The 19,419-nt window shown below is 40.8% G+C and overlaps 1 protein-coding gene across 1 annotated transcript in view; it reads right to left on the minus strand.

The window, feature by feature from the left end:
* The window catches only part of LOC145399714 (putative glutamate receptor), a 32,775-nt gene extending 14,362 nt beyond the window's left edge, over positions 1-18,413 (minus strand). The window contains exons 1-7 of the mRNA XM_080272260.1: positions 18,223-18,413; positions 13,349-13,439; positions 9,223-9,523; positions 6,906-7,123; positions 6,415-6,595; positions 3,578-3,701; positions 2,275-2,404 (exon numbers count right to left, since the gene is read on the minus strand). Of these exons, the coding sequence (XP_080128386.1) occupies positions 2,275-2,404; positions 3,578-3,701; positions 6,415-6,595; positions 6,906-7,123; positions 9,223-9,523; positions 13,349-13,439; positions 18,223-18,413 (1,236 nt within the window). The remainder of the gene's footprint in view (positions 1-2,274; positions 2,405-3,577; positions 3,702-6,414; positions 6,596-6,905; positions 7,124-9,222; positions 9,524-13,348; positions 13,440-18,222) is intronic.
* Between the last annotated feature and the right edge of the window lie 1,006 nt (positions 18,414-19,419).

Genomic DNA, 19,419 nt, shown 5'->3' on the forward strand with positions numbered 1-19,419 from the left:
TCCACACTGTCATTTTCCTGATCTTTCACTGCGTTCCACTCATCTTTCAATTTCTCCTGATACTGTATCATTTTCTCTCTTTTATCCAACTCACTCAATTTCAAAACCTCCGTGCCACACCTAACCCTCCTAGCTCTCACCCATCTCTTACCTACTCTTAACTTTCCCTCCACCAGGTAGTGGTCAGACATACCTCCACCCTCCCCTCTCAGAACTCTCACATCCAACAATCTTCCTATTACATTCCTAGATACAACCACATAGTCCATCAATGCTTTATCCACAACCATTCCTACCTCCTGTCTCACCCATGTATACTTATAAATATCTTTCTTCTCGAACAGCGTATTTTCAATCACCATCTCTCGCTCAACACACATCCCTATCATTCGTTCCCCATTTTCATTTCTTCCAGGCACACCAAGCATACCAACTGCACCTTCAACTGCTACATTTCCCACTGTAGCATTCAGATCTCCCATCATTACCACATTCACATTCGCTCCAAAACTCTGCAGAGACTCATCAACATCATTCCAGAAAGACTCCCTCTCTTCTTCATCCCTTTCACTACCAGGCCCATATGCACTCACAAACACCCACAACTCACGTTCAAATTTCGCTTTCACCCACATCAGTCTCGGTGACACCTTCCATTCAATCACACACTGCTGTACTTCCGTACTCACTAACAAGGCCTCACCTTCTCTTGCCCTTCCTCTATCAACACCTGATAATCTTCCATTCACAATTCCAAACATAGACTCACCCTTCCTATTCATCTTCGTTTCACTCAAAGCTAACACATCCAACTTTCTTCTCACAAACATTCTCCCAATCTCCTCCCTTTTAGCCTCAATCGTACTACATCCACGCACATTCAAATACCCAGTCTTCAGGGTACGGGGATATCTCAATCCCCCATCCCTTTCTCTGGCCTGTCTCTTTTTAGGAACTAAAAACAGAGGAGGGGGTCCCTAGTCCCCTCACCCCGCCCCTTTTAGTCGTCCTTTACCACACGCAGGGAATACGATGGCAGTATTCTTCCTAACACAACCTGGCCGCAGAGTAGTAGTACCACCCCATAGTGCGGCCAGATTGTCCCCACACACCCCCGCCACAGGATTCCGGGGGACTTGAATAATAAGCGTGGCCCATTCGAGTGGGCAAACTTGGGCTGTCTGGACGTTGCTACTCCTCACCCTACCCTGGGGTGGGAAAGGAGGTCCGGATGATGATGATGATGATGATGATGGTAATAGTAATAATCGTTATAACTAGAATTCAGAAATTGCTGAAGCAATATTCAAAGAACTCCACATTCCAGATGAAAATAATTTTATCACTGTAGACCTAATATTAAGAGACTTCTGGTACGACTCGAATTTTTTTACAAATTCTGACCTGCGACCTTGAACTCAAATGAAGGTCAGTCATACTGTGCAAATCATGTTCGCTCATGACTCTACGTTTCCACCGTGTTTGGTCAAAGTCGGAAAAATCCTTTCCGATTTAACACTTTCAGGCATGTGGTGGCCATTTTGATTCTCCTCAATGATTCAAAGAGTAAAATTTGCTGGATCTCAATATCAATACCCAGGTGCACTAGTATACTGTGTGTTGACGACTACATGCTAGAAAATTGCAAAGCAATCGATTCAGCAGTTTTTGCTGCCAGGAGAGCAAAAATTGAAAAAAAAAAAAAAAAACAGAGGGCGCAAGTGTTAGAGGGAAAAATTGTGCCAAAAGAAGCCTCCGACTAAGATACACCACTCCCGAAAATTTAAGTCACTATGTCGAACGTCTTCGAATGCTAGCCTTCTGGATTCCCCCCCCCCCCAAGAAAAAAAAGAAGAAGAAATATCTGCAGTATCAAAAAGAACTCCTCCTACTACTACTACTACTACTGCTACTACTACTACTACTAGTAATAATAATAATAATAATAATAATAATAATAATAATAATAATAAAAATAAATAATAATAATAATAATAATAATAATAATAATAATAATGGGTACATTTTTATTCATATACCTATTGCGTCATGATGCATGAATTATCAAGACGCATATATTTACATATTACCAATATACGAATATCTAGGGAAAACCAGCTACAGAATATGAAATTAACTATATTTATTGCTCTACCATACACATCTCCTTAGGTGTTATTCGTGAGTCAGTCCTTATTGCAAACTTTGTATAGATCTGGATTCCTACTCTGACCTTCATAACTGCCACAGATGACACTGGGTCTAAAAATTTACCCATATGTTGTTGATGCCAATTGAAGACCTAACTGCAACTTTGGTGGGTGGGTTGAGACAGGAGGTGAAGTTTGGTGTGAGCAGCTTGGTCCAGTAATCAAAAAGGCCCGCTTCAACAATGTGCATGATCCTGAAAAACGTTACCGGAACAAGTAAGTTTTTTAGACTTATTAGACAGTCTGGTTTGACATATTATTCTTGCACCCTCAAGGCCATTTTATCCAGCTGTAGGGAGACCTTGTTGTGAAAGTGTTAATGAAGAATGTAACACACCCTGTAATTTAAAGCCTCTCCTAAAATGAAGAAAATCATTTCATAGTACCTAAAACGTAAGAATGAAGACACCATCGTAGTGATGGGGTGTAACCAGTGATGCAACGAATGGAAGAATGAATAGTGGATGACTATCACTTTCCAATTTTATTATGCCTTACACGGATGTCCAGTGCTGGAGGGGGATGCCTTCAGGTAATGGCACCAGCAATCATCCCTCAGCTCACTCCCAAACCTCACAAAAGAAGTATGGTGGGCTGTAGGAAAGGGCATCTTTATCCTACAGTCCACTAGGTTCACGTCCATATGATCCTGTGGCTACAGCGATTATCAGGATGCCTGGTAGTCTGGTAACTCTGTGATTCTGTAGCCACTGGTGGAAGGACTAACCACGTGCGTGAATTTGATCTTCATGAAATGACTGGAAGTTTTCCAGTAAAAAATGATGTTTACTGATATTAAGGTGTTGCCTGATAATCTGCCTGAATTTAATCTGGAAAATGTTAGTAATGTAAAAGCAAGTGTATGAACAATATATACTCAGAGTAATGTAAACGCTCTGCTGATCGAGATGTAAATTTATCTTCTTCCCTAAACTCTCCCTGGTGGCTGACATAAATTTTGTTAAGCAGTACTCAAGCCCTATTGCTTTTTCAAATGTAGATGATACGGCCAGGTGGGATGAGGGAGCATATAAACGATGGACAAGTACAGCAAACACCATAGTGAGCTAAGATACTCCTGTAAATAACATGTATTCATAAATCAACAGCAGAAAAAAAGTAAGATCCATATTTACTCGTATGAAGAATATTGACTAATTTTCCGGATAGCAACATTCCATAGTAGCGAAGTTTGATCATAAATGTTTTTTTTTTTCTTATTTCTAATTTATTCAATTTTAATATTAACCCCAATTTTTAGCTTTATGAATATAGACAAAGATGAATGAGGACAAAGATATAATGATTCAATCTTAAGCGGGACATAGGCTTAATAAAATTTGTATTTATGGAAGCACAGTTCTCACCTGCGACTGAGGGAAGGGATCAGTGGACTACACTTGGGTCCTACTATGGCCATCATCAAAGGCAGGAACTTTTCTTTGGCTAAGTAGAAGTAGCACTTGCCTTGTGTATTGAAAGATGGATTAACTTTTAGTCAAGAAATTATATTAATCATTACTTTAATAAATTTGTTCATATATCTACTTGTGGTTGGAAAATTTTATCTTTTCACCATGGTTGTCATGTTAGATAGGTAACATTCTTCAATTACATTAGCCACAAATTGACTTTCAGTGATTGCCTAACACAGGCTCCTGTAACTCACTCTATGGGAGAATAAGGCATCTAGAATGAGCTGGATTACTAGACCTATCCCAGCCATGTAAAGGTTAATGGATACAACATTACTGTTTTGTGGTGGGATACTCAAACGAACTTATGATCGTCTCCCTGTCATAATGTAGATTTTTTTATTTTTTCGCTGGAAGGACAAGGAAGGAAGTGTGCAGAATGTTTCCAAGGCCCGTATTTTCGTCAGTTATGGCAGCTCCCTAACACTTCTCCTAAACGATTTATTGTGCTCATTACACCTTATTCTCCTATTCTGTGTTACAAAAATCCATTCAGTATCGCCATACTCTGCAACAATAACGTTCGAAAAGATACCACTCAGCCATATCCGATAATGAATTGCTGAGGAAGAGATCTTACATAGCTTCCTAAACTGGTGAGAATACCAACTCGGCTTTCGAATTTATCCTACAAAATAGCATATCTTATTGATGTGAGGTAAAAATGTCGTTTGTAACTGTTTCTGCAGGAAGGTCACGGAAAAGGACATCAAGTGTCTTCCCGTGCATGTAGCCCTTCATGGGCAAAGAGGTTAATGTTCTCTATCTCTATCTATTGCCAGAGGCCTCAATCCCGTTTGGGGTGGCCACAAATAAATCGCCTCCAAGTCGCCCTGTCCCCCGCCACTTCACTGCCCTACTCCCAACTCACACCCCCCTCTCTCATATACCTCTCCACCCCATCCCTCCATCTCATCCTCGGCCTCCCCCTCCCTCTTCCCCCCTCCACCTCACTCACATACACTCTCTTCGTCAGTCTTTCATCCTCCATCCTCTCCACATGGCCAAAGCACCTCAGTGTGTCCTCATAACCCTTCCTATCACATCCACATCCACACCACAACGCTCCTTTATATCCTCATTCGTCAGCCTGTCTCTCCATGTGACTCCACAGGCTTCTCTTAAATAACTCATTTCCACTGCTCTCACTCTTGACTTGTGTCCTTCCAACGACGTCCAAGCTTCACTTCCATACGTTAGGGTTGGTATCACAATACTGTCATGTAGTAACTTTTTCACTTCCATGCTCACTTCCCTGTTTCTTATCACTGCTTTCAAAGAACCAGCAACCTTTCTTCCCTGCTGTACCCTTTCAAGCACTTCACCCTCCAAACCTCCATCCTTACTCATCACACTACCCAAGTACTTAAACGTACTCACATTTTCCAATTCCTCACCATCCAACCTCGCTGTACATTCACTGACTTCACCTCTCTCAAAGACCATCACTTTACTCTTCCCTACATTCACCTTTAGATTCCGTTTCTTACACACTCTCCCAAACTCATCCACCAAGCCTTGCAGCTCCTCTTCGTCTTCACTCAACAACACAGTATCATCTGCAAACAACAGTACAGGGAGTTTCCAAACACTATCCTCTCTCACCAGGGTTAATGTTACGGCAGAGAATTAATCGTAAATATGTTCCGTATCGCACCCCAGGCTCCTATGACTCACTCTGGATGAAATCGTTAGCAGTTATCTGGAGCAGACAACTGTACTCAATTTACTTTAACTTGGCCCAAATTTTTGTCATTTTACAGCTTATTTCACACAGCTTATTGGCAAAATGGGACAAATATAGATGTCTAACATCCTTCTATAGCACTTCTTCATGACTTGCATCATAATCTAGTGTTTGTCTATTGTTACAACTCGGTAATAAAGATGGAGGGACGATAATTGTAGGCCAAGTTAGAGTGAAAATGATACAGTTACAGTATTTTGACCATAAGAGGGTTATAAGCGACTACATTATATATAAAAAAGAGAAACGTGATAGCTAAACTTAATAAAAAAGTAAATAGAAAAGCAGTATTGGACAAGAGGTAACAAGTGCAGAATTATTCAGAGACGTAACATTAAGATGAATGGTAAAAAGTGACAGGAAGGAAAGGGATAAACAGGAAGAGAGGATAGCAAACAGAGAGGCAGAATGATAACTGTGAAGTAGGAAGCACTACATCGCGTGGGTCGCCGCCACCTACGACCAGATAATCCATGTCAAACTCCTGACCCATTATTGGCATGCTTTTTCCATCATCATCATCATCATCATCTTGAGTCAGTCAATCATCATTCAGTCAGTCAATCATTATTCAATAATCAATCATCAACCAATCAATCAATGATCAGTCAGACATATCAACCAATCGTCATCATCATCATCATCATCATCATCAACATCATCATCATCAAGAATACTTTTCCTACTTAAACAGGGGGAGGGGGGTGAAGAATGTTTGGAAAAGGTAAAGAAAACCTAAAATTAGCTACCTTCAAAAAGATGCAGTACAAATACCATTAACCTTAACATGGTCATGTTTTTAGCATTACTTTGCAGCTGACACTAGACAACTATATACACCTGAATGTGAATTATATGAGCCTGACAAAGATAATCCTGCCGCAATTAAGCCCTCCCTAACGAAGGAGAACGTCAGTGTTTAATTCCAGTCAATAGCATTCAGTTTTAATTAAGTGAATCATAGGGGCCAGGAGTAAACTACCTTTGCGAGAAAAGTCCTGAGCCATGAGCATGCTCAACCTCAAGCCGCTGGCGACCAAGGTGTAGTCACCTCGTCTGACGTGGGAGTCCAATTTCGTCATAAGGTCCCGGGCCAAGATAAGCTCCAGGCGTCCTTTGTGTTGCAAGCTTGCCACGTCTCTCAATGGACCGTTCTCTGCCTTCTAAGCAAGAATATTTTATGATCTGAATGACAGGTGAATTGCTATGACGCCCCAGTTTTTATTTATTATTGTTGCCATCACACGATTTTATTCAGGTCAGAAAAGACTTTCACTACAAGAATAATAAGAAAGGCTGTGTCGGATAACCAAGGCTTTTATTCCCTCACCACTTCCATAGTGGCACGACACAAGTACGAAGGTAACAGTTACCTCCTACATCTAATTCTTCAAATTCTCGAGTCTGCCTAAAAAAGAAAAAAAAAGAAAAACTAATTATCTGCACATATTCAGTAACATAAAAAAAACTTACAACAAATGCCTCAAGGATGGACGAGCCCGCTGGAAGGAAAGCGTTTACTGGACTGGCAACAATATCTTCCAGTGACTGTATGGGCATGGAGTTGTATCTGACGGCCAGGAGGGACATAAGGTTGCCGGCGTAGCTTAGGAACAACACCAACATGGCCAGCATCCACACTCCCAAAACCACACGTTCCCACCACCACCAACCAGTAGAATTGACAACATCTGGGTTAAGTTAGGTTAAGTTAGGATCAGCACTAACATGGCCAGCACTACACACTCATACCATCACCGTCCTGCAGGCTTAGCTGCATCTGGCTAAGGCTCAATTAATCTATACAGACATGATCAGCAACTGTACCTTCCCCACCTTCTGCTCTCACCACCATCACTTTTGAATGACAATCACATATGAAAATAAATATAATACATTGTGTAATCCTGTTTATATGGTGAAAATTTAATTATTTATGGCTAATACCAACTGTCTGTTTCAGTTGACAGAAGCGATCTACATTATTCCTTTCAGTACAATACAGTTTTCGTTTAGAGAGGGGCAGATGCAGACGGGTGTTTTGCATCACTGTTTCCTATACACGTTCCTCCACTGGACCCGGGCGACAGCGGGAGGGGGTAGGGTTACAACCAAGGGTGCCTAGATGGTTCAGCTGGTAAGCTGTTGTACTCACACAGTTACAAGCGTTGGTTCGAATCCTCGCAGTATCAAAGTTATTAATAAAATTTTTGGAGATTTTTGTGGTAGGTGGTGGTGACCATCATCCACTCACTTGATGTAGTGCTGCCTACTTCTTCCTTCACCTTTATCATTCTTTTTTTGTGCCTGCCCTCCTCTCTTCCTATTTCTTCCATCTTTCCTGTCACTTCTTATTGTTTTTCTTTCCTTTACAAGTGGCTTTACATTGAGTGACAGGCCAATTGGTTTCCTGTAAGCCAGGAAACCATTTACAACGCTGTGTGGTAACCATATAACCAAACCATACGTGCTTCCTACGTGTCAGGAAGTGGTTTGGTGGAGGGTTAGTGCCCCTCCCCAAAAAACAGATAACTCAAAGTCAAACGGCCACCCTTTACAGGATTATGGCGTCTGGCAATAGACAGATAGATAGACAACCAAGGGGTTACAACTACAGTACCTCCCGTAACCGGGCACGCCAAGTGAAGACGAGTAATACCTGGCCATGAGAATGTATTACTTTCTTACTGTTCAGACAGTTATGTGTCTGTTGGACGGGTATAGAACGTCTGTTATAATGGGACTGCATACACTTTCTTAACTCCATTACTCCGATAACGTCTTTCTGTTACCAGACGATTTTATTCAAATTTTATGAACCCCTTGGTAGAGAAGGATTAGTAAAGACTTTGTTTCACCCTGCCCGAAGATGAATTAGAGTAATTATGAGTGGAGTGGACAGGAAGGTGAACGTGGAGAAAGTAAGATAGGGTATGGCTAGGAGGATGAGGTCGGCTAGTGGAGGAGAGAGGAGATGCAGACGAGGTGAAGGCTGCACTATCAGTGGTGGGGATTCCGATTTATTCCCCTTCTTTGGTACCATCAGAATAGCCTTGTGACAGCCACTTGGGTGGCAGCTGCACCTTCTGGAAGGAGAGTACACCAGTACACAGACAGTGTCAGATGTTTTCATTCAGTCAGTCCATGTGCATCCAGTATAGATGGAGCATGCTTATTGTGACTGGCTTCTTTGTTCTGGTTAGTGGTGAACACACAGGATGCTTACATGTTGCTGGGTGACACCTGACCATGAGTGGGTCATATGCAATATATGGTTGTGTCTGTGTGCATACATATGGCTGGCCCACAGAAACTTTGTAGTGGCACACCTCTCTCGTATGTTGGGTGATGAGCATTACAGCTGACTCTGTGCACGTAGATCACATCTATCTATCTATCTATCTATTGCCAGACGCCTCAATCCCGTTTGGGGTGGCCACAAACAAATCGCCTCCAAGTCGCCCTGTCCCCCGCCATTTCACTACCCTGCTCCCAACTCACACCCCCCTCTCTCATATACCTCTCCACCCCATCCCTCCATCCCATCCTCGGCCTCCCCCTCCCTTTTCCCCCCTCCACCTCACTCACATACACTCTCTTCATCAGTCTTTCACCCTCCATCCTCTCCACATGGCCACACACATCTGCTTAACTATATTTCACACAGAGGATGGTGTACACTTGAGCGGGTTCCATGATCACTGAGAACCTTTCTGAACAAGACCATATCACATCGGAGGGCTTAGAAGAACTCTTATTAATTTAATACCACGACATTATGAATTCTCACCTTGACGGAACAGGACACGCAGACAGGTGGAGACATTTGTAAGCCACGTAGATCGCTTCACACCTTCAGGTAGACTAAGAGAAGTCATCAGCACTAGAGACCCGAGCACCCAGACAAGCCCCACTAGGATACCAACCCACACCAGTGGTCTGAAGGGCAGCAGGAAGCTCCAGGGATCCACCTCGGATGATCCAATATGGGCGATGATGCGGGTGTACCATACTGTCACTGACACAGTAAAGTCGACCACCTCTGTGCGAGGGGCTGTGACCTGAAGCAGTATCTGCCCAAAGTCTGCTTGCTGAAAAATACAGTGATAGTAAAAGAAAGCTTAGATTTATACTCAAACTTCAACACAATGACTTTTGTACGTGTACAAGTGGCGATCCCTGGGTCGAAGCTGTGGTTCTATTTCGTGCCTGAGTTTAAGGCCATCTGAGTCTAATTTGTTTTTTCAAAGAATGTCAGACACTTCATTTTATCTCGTGACGCACCACTACAGGGTTGCCAACTTAGTTACTTTTTCGCTAGATTTAGTGACCTTAAACAGTAGTCCAGCTACCGGAATGGGACTATTAAGTGGCTTACTAATCTAGAAGTAGACGATATTAAGAGCTTTTGCAAATACTACATGTGTACCTTGAATGCAAAACTAAGTGGATATGAAAAGTGACACAACACCACCAATTTCCGAGTGCTAAAAGTAATGGCATTTCTGTTACAAAGTTATTTTGTATCTTGGTTAGATATTATTTTGAATAAAGGAAGAAATGTGTAGTGCCATTATTAGATATGACTGAACTCAGCAATTAAAGCGATGATGCAGTAAGAAATGCCATAGAACTGTCTGTATGAAATAACGGACTTACAAAAAATTTTAGCAACTGGGACTGACAATGCATCAGTGGCGATCTCTGTTCATAATGATGTGTATGTGAAAATAAAGGCGGAAGTCCCTCCACTGCTGCTGATCAGACGTGGGTGTCATTCATTGCAACTTGTAGTCTCTGTACTGTAAGAGATCATCTTGTACGACACCTCGATTTTTTAATCTGGGAGACTGCCATCTGGTTTTCACTCTTGTCTCTGAGACACATAAATTACAAGGAACTTAATAGTTTGATTAATGAAGGTCAGTCCCCTTTGAAACTAGTGCAGTTAATTCAGACACGATTTTGAGGGATTGAAGCTAACATAGTCAGAATTCTGAGCCAGTGGATTGAGCTCAAAACTCATTTTGAACTTGCACGGAAAGAAAAGAGCTGTTATGCTACAGAACTTCTCTATTCAATGCTTTGTATTATGAAAAATTATATGTGTATGGTGAATCCACTCCTGGAGAATATCAGTGTCAACAAAATATTTGATGCAAGGATGCCTGAGTCAACAAAATTACTGAGTGATATGCTTCAGTCGATTGACTCCCCGTACTCAAAGACCATCATCCCAGAAAAAATAAATAAATAAATAAATAAATAAGTAAAGTGAATTAGTAGAAAGTTTCCTGGATCCACACCTTTATTTGGGTTATGAATTTAAGAGAAAAATTTGGAACTGCACGTTTCCTGAAAAGGCAGATATTCGTAAAAGGTGTATCCAGTTTGTTACTAAACTTGTAAAGCAACTGCGTCATCGTTTCCCTGATAAGTTCGTGTCTTGAAGTCAATGTCATCGATAAATGCAAGTGAATGTCTGCAACCATTGAAACCAGAGATTCTGAACTTAGCTAAGATGTTTCTTGGTAACGATAGTACTTTCACCCGCATAGACTTTCAGTGGAGAAAATTACACGGTGTGGAAACAAGCTCCAGACACAGTTCGACTTTGGCCAGAGATAGATTACAAAGATGCCATTGGGGAAAATCAGTACAGTGATCTTTCTGACCTAGCTTTATCAGTACTCTCATTTACCACATACTAATGCTGCTGTTGAGCGTGTATTTAGTGTGTATTTAGGGGGAGGCTGTGGCTCAATCGGTAGAGGGGTGGCCTGCAGTTCTACTGGAGCCAGGTTCAAATCCCGGCTGGGGCAGGGAACAGTTTAGAGATTTGAATTTCTTAAAAATCAGACTTTACTGATCTATCAGAAGACCCGCCGACATGTTGTAAAAATACCCCCGCTAATACAAATACACTAGTCCTGTATGAGACAGCCTATCATGTATTCAATATGGAAGGTGGGTGTTAGCGCCGAAGTGGTGACATGTATGGTATGTAGGAGGACTACTGGACCTTGAGAGAAGGCTGTGAAGCCTATGCCCAGAGTCGGACACATAAAAAATAAAAAATAAATAAACATTGAAAAGTCAAAACTCAGGAAGAGAAAGAACATGAAGTGTATGAAAGTACTCTTACCCATATAGTATGGACTGAGACGGCAAGAAAACTGCTGCCATAGCTACCAGCTGTCTGAGGAGGTCATTTAGAACCTTGTCACAGTGGAGCCTTACAATAAAACGTCGAGTAATAACTCACAAGATCCTTCAACCTGTACCCTGGCCATCGACGAAGATGAACCAGACTGGAACTTGACTGATTTATTTTAACCACCATCAAAGTAACTGCCGATGCTCATTGAAGTACTATTCGTAATATTTACGTTACACCGCATTTTCCTCATTTTGTTGTTCTCATAACTATGCAATCAGCCTATGTGGGTGAGTTATAGTGTTTTCAGTGTTAACTTTATTGTACTCTTTATATTTAATAATTTAGCGACTTTTAGAGACCAATCTAGCGACTTTTAATTTGCATGAGTTGACAGCTCTGGCCACCAGTATCCGCCAGCCAGCCTGGGGCTGTGGTAGGGGTGAGGTTATGAGGTTATGTATGAACGTTACTTTTACTACATCGCTGTATTGTGAACCTGGTAAGGGCTCCTACCATTCACTCTCTAGATGTAGTGTTACCTTCAAATGATTCAGCATTAAATTACAAGAAGATGCTTTTCAGCAACCTAGGAAATAATATACTACGTTGGATGGTAACCATATAACCAAATGATGCCTGGTGGTGCACTTGGAGGGCATTCTAACCAGTTGGTGAACGTCAAGATTTTCATCCAAAGGATGATTGACATTTATTATTCGCATAGTCACTTAGGACCGAGAGACTGGTCATTATCACCGTAAGTGACAAGTTTGAGGAGTCTTGCCCCATGTCGCTACGCAAATGATGGGGTAGAAATGGACTAGATGATAGATACAGATAACTATATTGCCTAATCGATATATCTGGGGACAATGAAGTGCGCGATATGTGAAAAATGTATAAAGTCAAAATATTTGTTGAGCTGTGCAATAATTTTGCAAGTATTTGATGTCATTTTCAAGGCAGCATGATAACTAAGCGAAACATTTGTTGCAGTAAGAGAAAATACATTATATCTCTTATTTTAGTACCATTTTAAGTTATTAAATGAAGTTTGTCTCGTGTTGAGAAGATAAATTTGAAATTTTTACACAATGAGGGACTATCCAACACACTAGGACAGGTAATTTGAGCTGCTTTGTTATTGGGAACTTGATATTAGCAGGAAATGATCACCGGGGAAAATACATTTGAGGGGAAATAGATCCCTGAGGGAAAATAGGTTTAAGGGGAAAAAAATAGGTCGATGGGGTAAAATAGGCCGATACGGGTGAAATAGGTCCATAGGTGGAATATAGGTTCATAGGTGGAAATTGGGTCCATGGGTGGAAAACAGGTCCATGTGGGAAAATAGGTCCATGGTGCAAATATGTTCATGAGGGAATAAAGGTCCATGTGGGGAAAACAGTTCCATGGGAGAATTTCCCAGTGCAGGAACAGGTCCCTGGGGAAAAATACGTGGACGAGTATTGACACTAAGGGAGTATTGTCGAAGACGTGTTTGTCCTACACCCATTTTACTTTAACTTGGCCCAGATTTTTGTCCTTTTGTATTTAGTTCACGTTGATCAGTGGAGGAAAAAGACAGTGCTGCTGCTGTACTGTACGTTCTTTACATAGCACTTCTTCGCAACCACCATCACATTCCAATGAAAATTCATTGTTAGAATTCAACATTTAGAACGGAGAGAGGGTAATTACAGGACAAGTTAGAGTAAAATGAATATAGACAGATAATGTATGGAGACTGACATACCTCTCTCTGCACCATGCCAATGATGCCTGTCCAGGAGCCATTCTTCTGTCTGGTGCCAGACGCCAAATCTTCTGGTGTCGTATACCGGTATCTGAAAACGAAAAAAAAATCTTAGTTGGCACATCTTTTGCAGTTAAGTCATCCACACGATGGAAAAGCTATAATTCTGCTTTATTCATTTGGTACCAGAAATGTGTAAAAGGATTAGATATTACATCTGTACAATCAGCACAAGCATTAGCTGCCACCTGTATGGCCTGTGATATTGAACCTGAGTGATGGGTCTACACATTGCCCACCAAATTCAAGACCTCTGCAGTATTAGCAAAATGCGCTTTACGTTTTCCACCGACATCCACATTTTAATTTCAGTGTACTGCTAAAACAAAATGCAACTTACATTATTACTTGTACAGTTGACCGCACTCCCGCGAGGGCCACCTTAGTGTTGGCAACGCTGGCCGAGATAGTAACCGCGAATCATTAGTAGTGAGCTCTGATCGAAGCATTCACAGGACTGAGGGAGGGAGCGGGTTTGAGGTGGGTAGGTGGGTGCCTGTACACGAGAGGCGAGATATGACGATTGTTGAGGCGACAGAAAAGTGTAATATTTATTAAAAGAAATTTTTTTTTTTCGGTGTTACTTTTGTCATCATGAAAAATAAAAAGATCAACTTTAAATATTATACTGCAAAACAAAGACAACCGATCAAGATTCATAATTGTAGACTTTAATCGTATTTTATTTTATTGTCGTTTCCAAGCAATGGACGCTGTAAAATACAGACAAAAACTGCCTGAAAATAATGAATCAGAATGCTGTTTATTAATCACATGTAACAAATGTAACTTCATCAGGAATGTGGCAGTTGCTGACACCACTGGCACATATCAACATCGCCCATATCTAGCGTTACGTAACAAGCAGTTTAAAATCGCATCGTTGCGTCATCGCATCGTGGAGTTATCAGGGCTTCCATTGACCTTCACATGATAGCAGATTAAATATATATATATATATATATATATATATATATATATATATATATATATATATATATATATATATAGATAGATAGATAGATAGATAGAGAGAGAGAGAGAGAGAGATCACAAATTGTTTAAAGCCTCATTGGTCAAGACGCCCATAATTTCATTTTTACAAACAACCATCTGTTGCCATCGTGTCCGTGCCTCTTTGCCTGTCTCGTACTATGTAAATTTTTACATAGCAAAATCTGACTAATGCATTTAGCGTTTAGTATCATTAATCAGAATGTAGGAAAAATAGTAAGGTAAAAGAGTGATACAGCATCCCTAAATGCGGTGTTTGTTGTCGGGTGTTAGGAAACGCTTGATAAGGAGGATACGGAGGTGTGTGCTAGGGGTGTCAGCAATTACCGCATGCAGTATTAAGGATTCACATTTGCTATATTCAATAGCATTATGCTTTATGGTTTCCAAGCATTAACTGTGCCACTTTTCACAGCGGTAATAACTTGACAATAAAGGTATTAAAATATACATGATTTGTTACCAGGTATTGTAGATTTTTATTATATATAGCTTCCAGCCTTCCACTCATCTGTTTCAGACGTCATCCCTCACCTCTCGTGCATAGGTATCCCCCCACTCTCCTCAAACCCCCTTCCTCCCCCCCAAACTCTCTCTGTACGACTCTCTTACTGGCTGTGGATGCTTCGAACGCATCTCTCTACTAGTGTTTCAGAGTCAATATCTTGGCCAGCGTTGACAACGCTGTGGCCCTCGCGGGAGTGCGGCCAGCTGTACATAGAGGCCAAGTGTATTTTCATGTATACCTGATATTTAATGACAGTTGCTTACATTATCACAGATTTCTTGAAATTATCAATTCATTAACCCTAGCCATACGTGGAAGCTGTACTGTGTGCGTGTATATTATATATATATATATATATATATATATATATATATATATATATATATATATATATATATATATATATATATATATATATATATATATATATATATATATATATATGAAGTCCTGGATCTTTCTATTATTTGTTTGCAGACTAACGCACAGTATTTGTGCACACTTGTTTACCATTATTGGTTACCTCAAATGACCTCCGTCTGATGACCTCAAATGACCTCGGAGGTCAACCACACATAACCTATGTCCGGACTGGAGGTCATGTGAGTCTCCATGTCAAAAATTTGGCTGTTGAGTCCGGTCGTTCGAACTTGTGTTACCGGTGACCTTTAATGACCTCTGACGTGACCTCAAATGACCTTGGAGGTCACCCTTACATAACGTTTGTCCGAAATGGAGGTCATGTGAGTCTCCATGCCAAAACTTTGGCTGCAGAGGTACCCGGGCCAAAAAAGCGAACACTACTGGGGACCTCAAATGACCCTCCCCTAAAACCATCCTTGGGTCACCTTGATTCAGTATGCTGTATATGTGGGTCTGGGGGTCCCTGGCCCTTGGTTTGGGCCTGATTGAAGGACAAACAAACTAGCGATGCGGTTCATATATATACCTGTATATATAAATATAGATAGATAGATATAGATAGATATAGATAGATAGATTGATTGATAGATAGATATAATAAATATAGGTAGATAGATAGATAAGCAAGAAAGGCTATGTCCCGTATTCTCGTTCAGGAAGGAGGAGCTCCCTAGCACCTCTTCCGTGGCGATTTATTTCTGGATGTGGCTGGTCAGTATTGCTTACCTTGCCTATGCAGAGTATGGTAATAGCCTATCACACTGACGTAAGCAACACAGAAGAAGACAGCAATATATAACAGACAAAAATGCTTAAGGTGAAGTGTTAGGGAGCTTCGGTAACCGACGACAATGCGGGCATATATGTAACATCTCCATGTTGAAGAAGTATATCCTAACGAGAAATCAGTTTTGCGGCTGCTTGGAATAAGTAAGAAAGACTCAAGCTAAATACATTCCTAATTTCATTACCAGGTGGTCTGTCTTGAATAAACTCTTCTCAGTGCAGCAAAAATGAATCAGCCTATTAGAACAGGCTATGTAATAATATAATAATGGACAGTTTGATTGTCTGTATAAAGGTTTATCCAGCTACTCCTACTAGTCACATGGTAGGATTTTGATGAAACTGCAGGAACATTCTCTAAGTCTCAAGATTCTCCATAAACTTTTAATGCCGCTTTTTATTTATTTTTTAACTTGCGAAATTATCATCGTTAATCCTCAATAGTTTGTTTTCCTTAACGGAATTAATTCCACTTTCTTCGAATGTTACCAGATACTATGGTCCGTCTATTTTATGAAGAGCATTTGGGCGATGTCCCTCTTGGGAATTTCCTAGGCCGCCTCTCTGCCAAACGCGTACACCTGTCTGTCTCATGTCAGCTATTTACTACTTCTAAATGAAGTTTATTTATGGTATATATATATATATATATATATATATATATATATATATATATATATATATATATATATATATATATATATATATATATATATATATAATTCTTTAATAAGGCTATATAATGTTATAAATGCCTCTTTTTTTTCCTTTTAATAACAATTACTTTTTATAAATACCACAACACTTGGCAACTTTACTTTCCAACGTTGCCACGCTTGTAAGGGTAGAGTGACCGTGTTAATCCAGGTCATTTCCACTCTGGCCGCCCCCTTAGACGGATGCTCTTACTCCTGCTACTCACTCTCGTGTGCTCCACAGCAGAGAAAAAGAACTTATTTACAACAAATAAGTATTTTTTAGAAGAAAAGACAAACAGAGGACCTATAATTGTTCCCTCAAAAGCTGTTGATTAGGCCTCCTGGGGAAAACCTCTGTAAAAAAAAAAAAAAAAAAAAAAAACGCCTTGACTTTTACCTCAAAGGTGGTGTGGAAAAAAAGTCGAAATTATAGGGAACAAGTAAAACATCATACTTTATGGAAAGTATCACATTCATAAGAAAAACATAATGTTGACAGACAGACAGTAACAGAGAGCGAGAGAGAGAGAGAGAGTAGGGAAAGGGAATGGAGATAAGGGGGATTGGCGGACTGCCAGGGTGGGAGGTTGGAGAGGCAAGAGATAAGGGAGAACAGGCAAAACGGAGGGAGGGAGGGAGGGAGGGAGGGAGGGAATGTGGAAGAAATTGAATAGGAGTGCAACAAGACAGTCAGGATGCTTTTCCCCAACGTCAAAAGTGGTGTGGAAAATAAATCGAAATTATAAACCACAAATAAACCTCACACTTTAAGGAGAAAATCACAGTAATAATAAAAAATAATGTTAGAGAGAGAGAGAGAGAGAGAGAGAGAGAGAGAGAGAGAGAGAGAGAGAGAGAGAGAGAAAGAGAAAGAGACAGACAGACAGACAGACAGAAACAGAGAGTAGGGGGAAAGGTCATGGAGAAAGGGAATGAATAAGAGTGCAACAAGACAGACAGACAGTCGGTCTGGAGTCTTTTCCTCAAATTCTAAAAATTCATAAAAGTGTATAGACTTTTTACAGTAATAAATCTATAAAAAAAGCAATTTCTATATGCAGAGAGAGAGAGAGAGAGAGAGAGAGAGAGAGAGTGGTGTGCTGGGAGGGAGAGTTGTCATTAGTGCCTTGTTTCTAATCCGATTAAGTTGCCCAGTACAAAGTATGGCAACACTGTGGGACGGGGACTCCCCAAGAGGGACAACGCCCAAACGCTATTCATAAAATAGACGGACTATAGTTTACTCATACATATATAGTTTATTCCAAAGGTCCAAAAATAAACAAAGGGTGGCAGACCGAACAATCTTAGGCCATTGTAGGTGGCCTTACGTGTCGTAATAAAGCAAAATCCTTCAAATGTTGTGTACCAAACTTATATCTTACCTAAAGTTCATATCGTTAGCAGTGGTCTCAACCAGCTTGGCTTCTGGGCTCATGATAACCAGCCTCTTTCCTCCTGGGGCAATTGGGTCTGCCACCTCCTTTGTCTGTGCTGTTCCGACATGTAGGTGTGCGACCGACAGAAGAGGACTGTGGCTGAACCTGTTTAGGAGTTTGAGAAATATAAAAGTCATATTGATATTTTTTGTCTACCTAGCCTTCTATAAAAATAAATAAGTAAAAAGCTACGACACTCATATAGCCTACCAAGAAAGCACTGTACGTCTTGTTCAATTGCCAGTTAAAAGAATGGTATTTAAGACTGAGATGTTAATGTAATGTTGTTGAGAAATAAGAGAGTGCTGATTTAACAGTTACTTATTAATAAAAGAGATATACTGATTACCCACTACGACATAAATATAGGCTATTGTGCAATGGAAATATATATATATTTTTAAATTAGGAAGATCTTGTACACTACTTAAGTTTTCCTTATCCAAGTCCACAGGTATCATTAAATATATATATTAATCTATCTATTTATCTATCTATAGCCCGACGCCATAATCCCGCAAAGGGTGGCCGCAGACAAAACGCCTCCAAGTCGCTCTGTCACCCACCATTTGACTACCCTCCTCCCAACTCAGCCCCCCCTCCCTCATATACCTCTCAACTCCATCCCTCCACCTCATCCTCGGTCTACCTTTCCCTCTCCCTCCCTCCACCTCATCTACAGACACCCTCTTAGTCAGTCTTTCATTCTCCATTCTCTTCACCTGTCCAAACCACCTCAGTGTATTCCTCCTAATCTTCTCAACCACATCCACATCCACTCCACAGCGTTCCTTCACTTCTTCATTCGTCAACCTGTCCCTCCACGTCACTCCACATGCTCCTCTCAAGTAACTCATTTCCACTGCTCTCACTCTTGACTTGTTCCCCTCTTGCAAGGTCCATGCCTCGTTTCCATACATCAGGGTAGGGATCACAATACTATCATGCAGTGACTTCTTAACTTCCATACTCACCACCCTATTTCTCATCACTGCTTTCAGTGTACCAACAACCTTCCTTCCCTGCTGTACCCTTTCACGCACTTCATCCCCCAAAGTTCCATCCCTACTCATCACACTACCCAAGTACTTGAATGCACTCACATTCTCTATATACTCACCATCCAACCTCACTGCACACTCT

Source organism: Coenobita brevimanus, chromosome 50 (genome assembly GCF_032717465.1).
Source record: "Coenobita brevimanus isolate Jiangsu-jjx chromosome 50, ASM3271746v2, whole genome shotgun sequence".
Taxonomy (NCBI): Eukaryota; Metazoa; Arthropoda; class Malacostraca; order Decapoda; family Coenobitidae; genus Coenobita; species Coenobita brevimanus.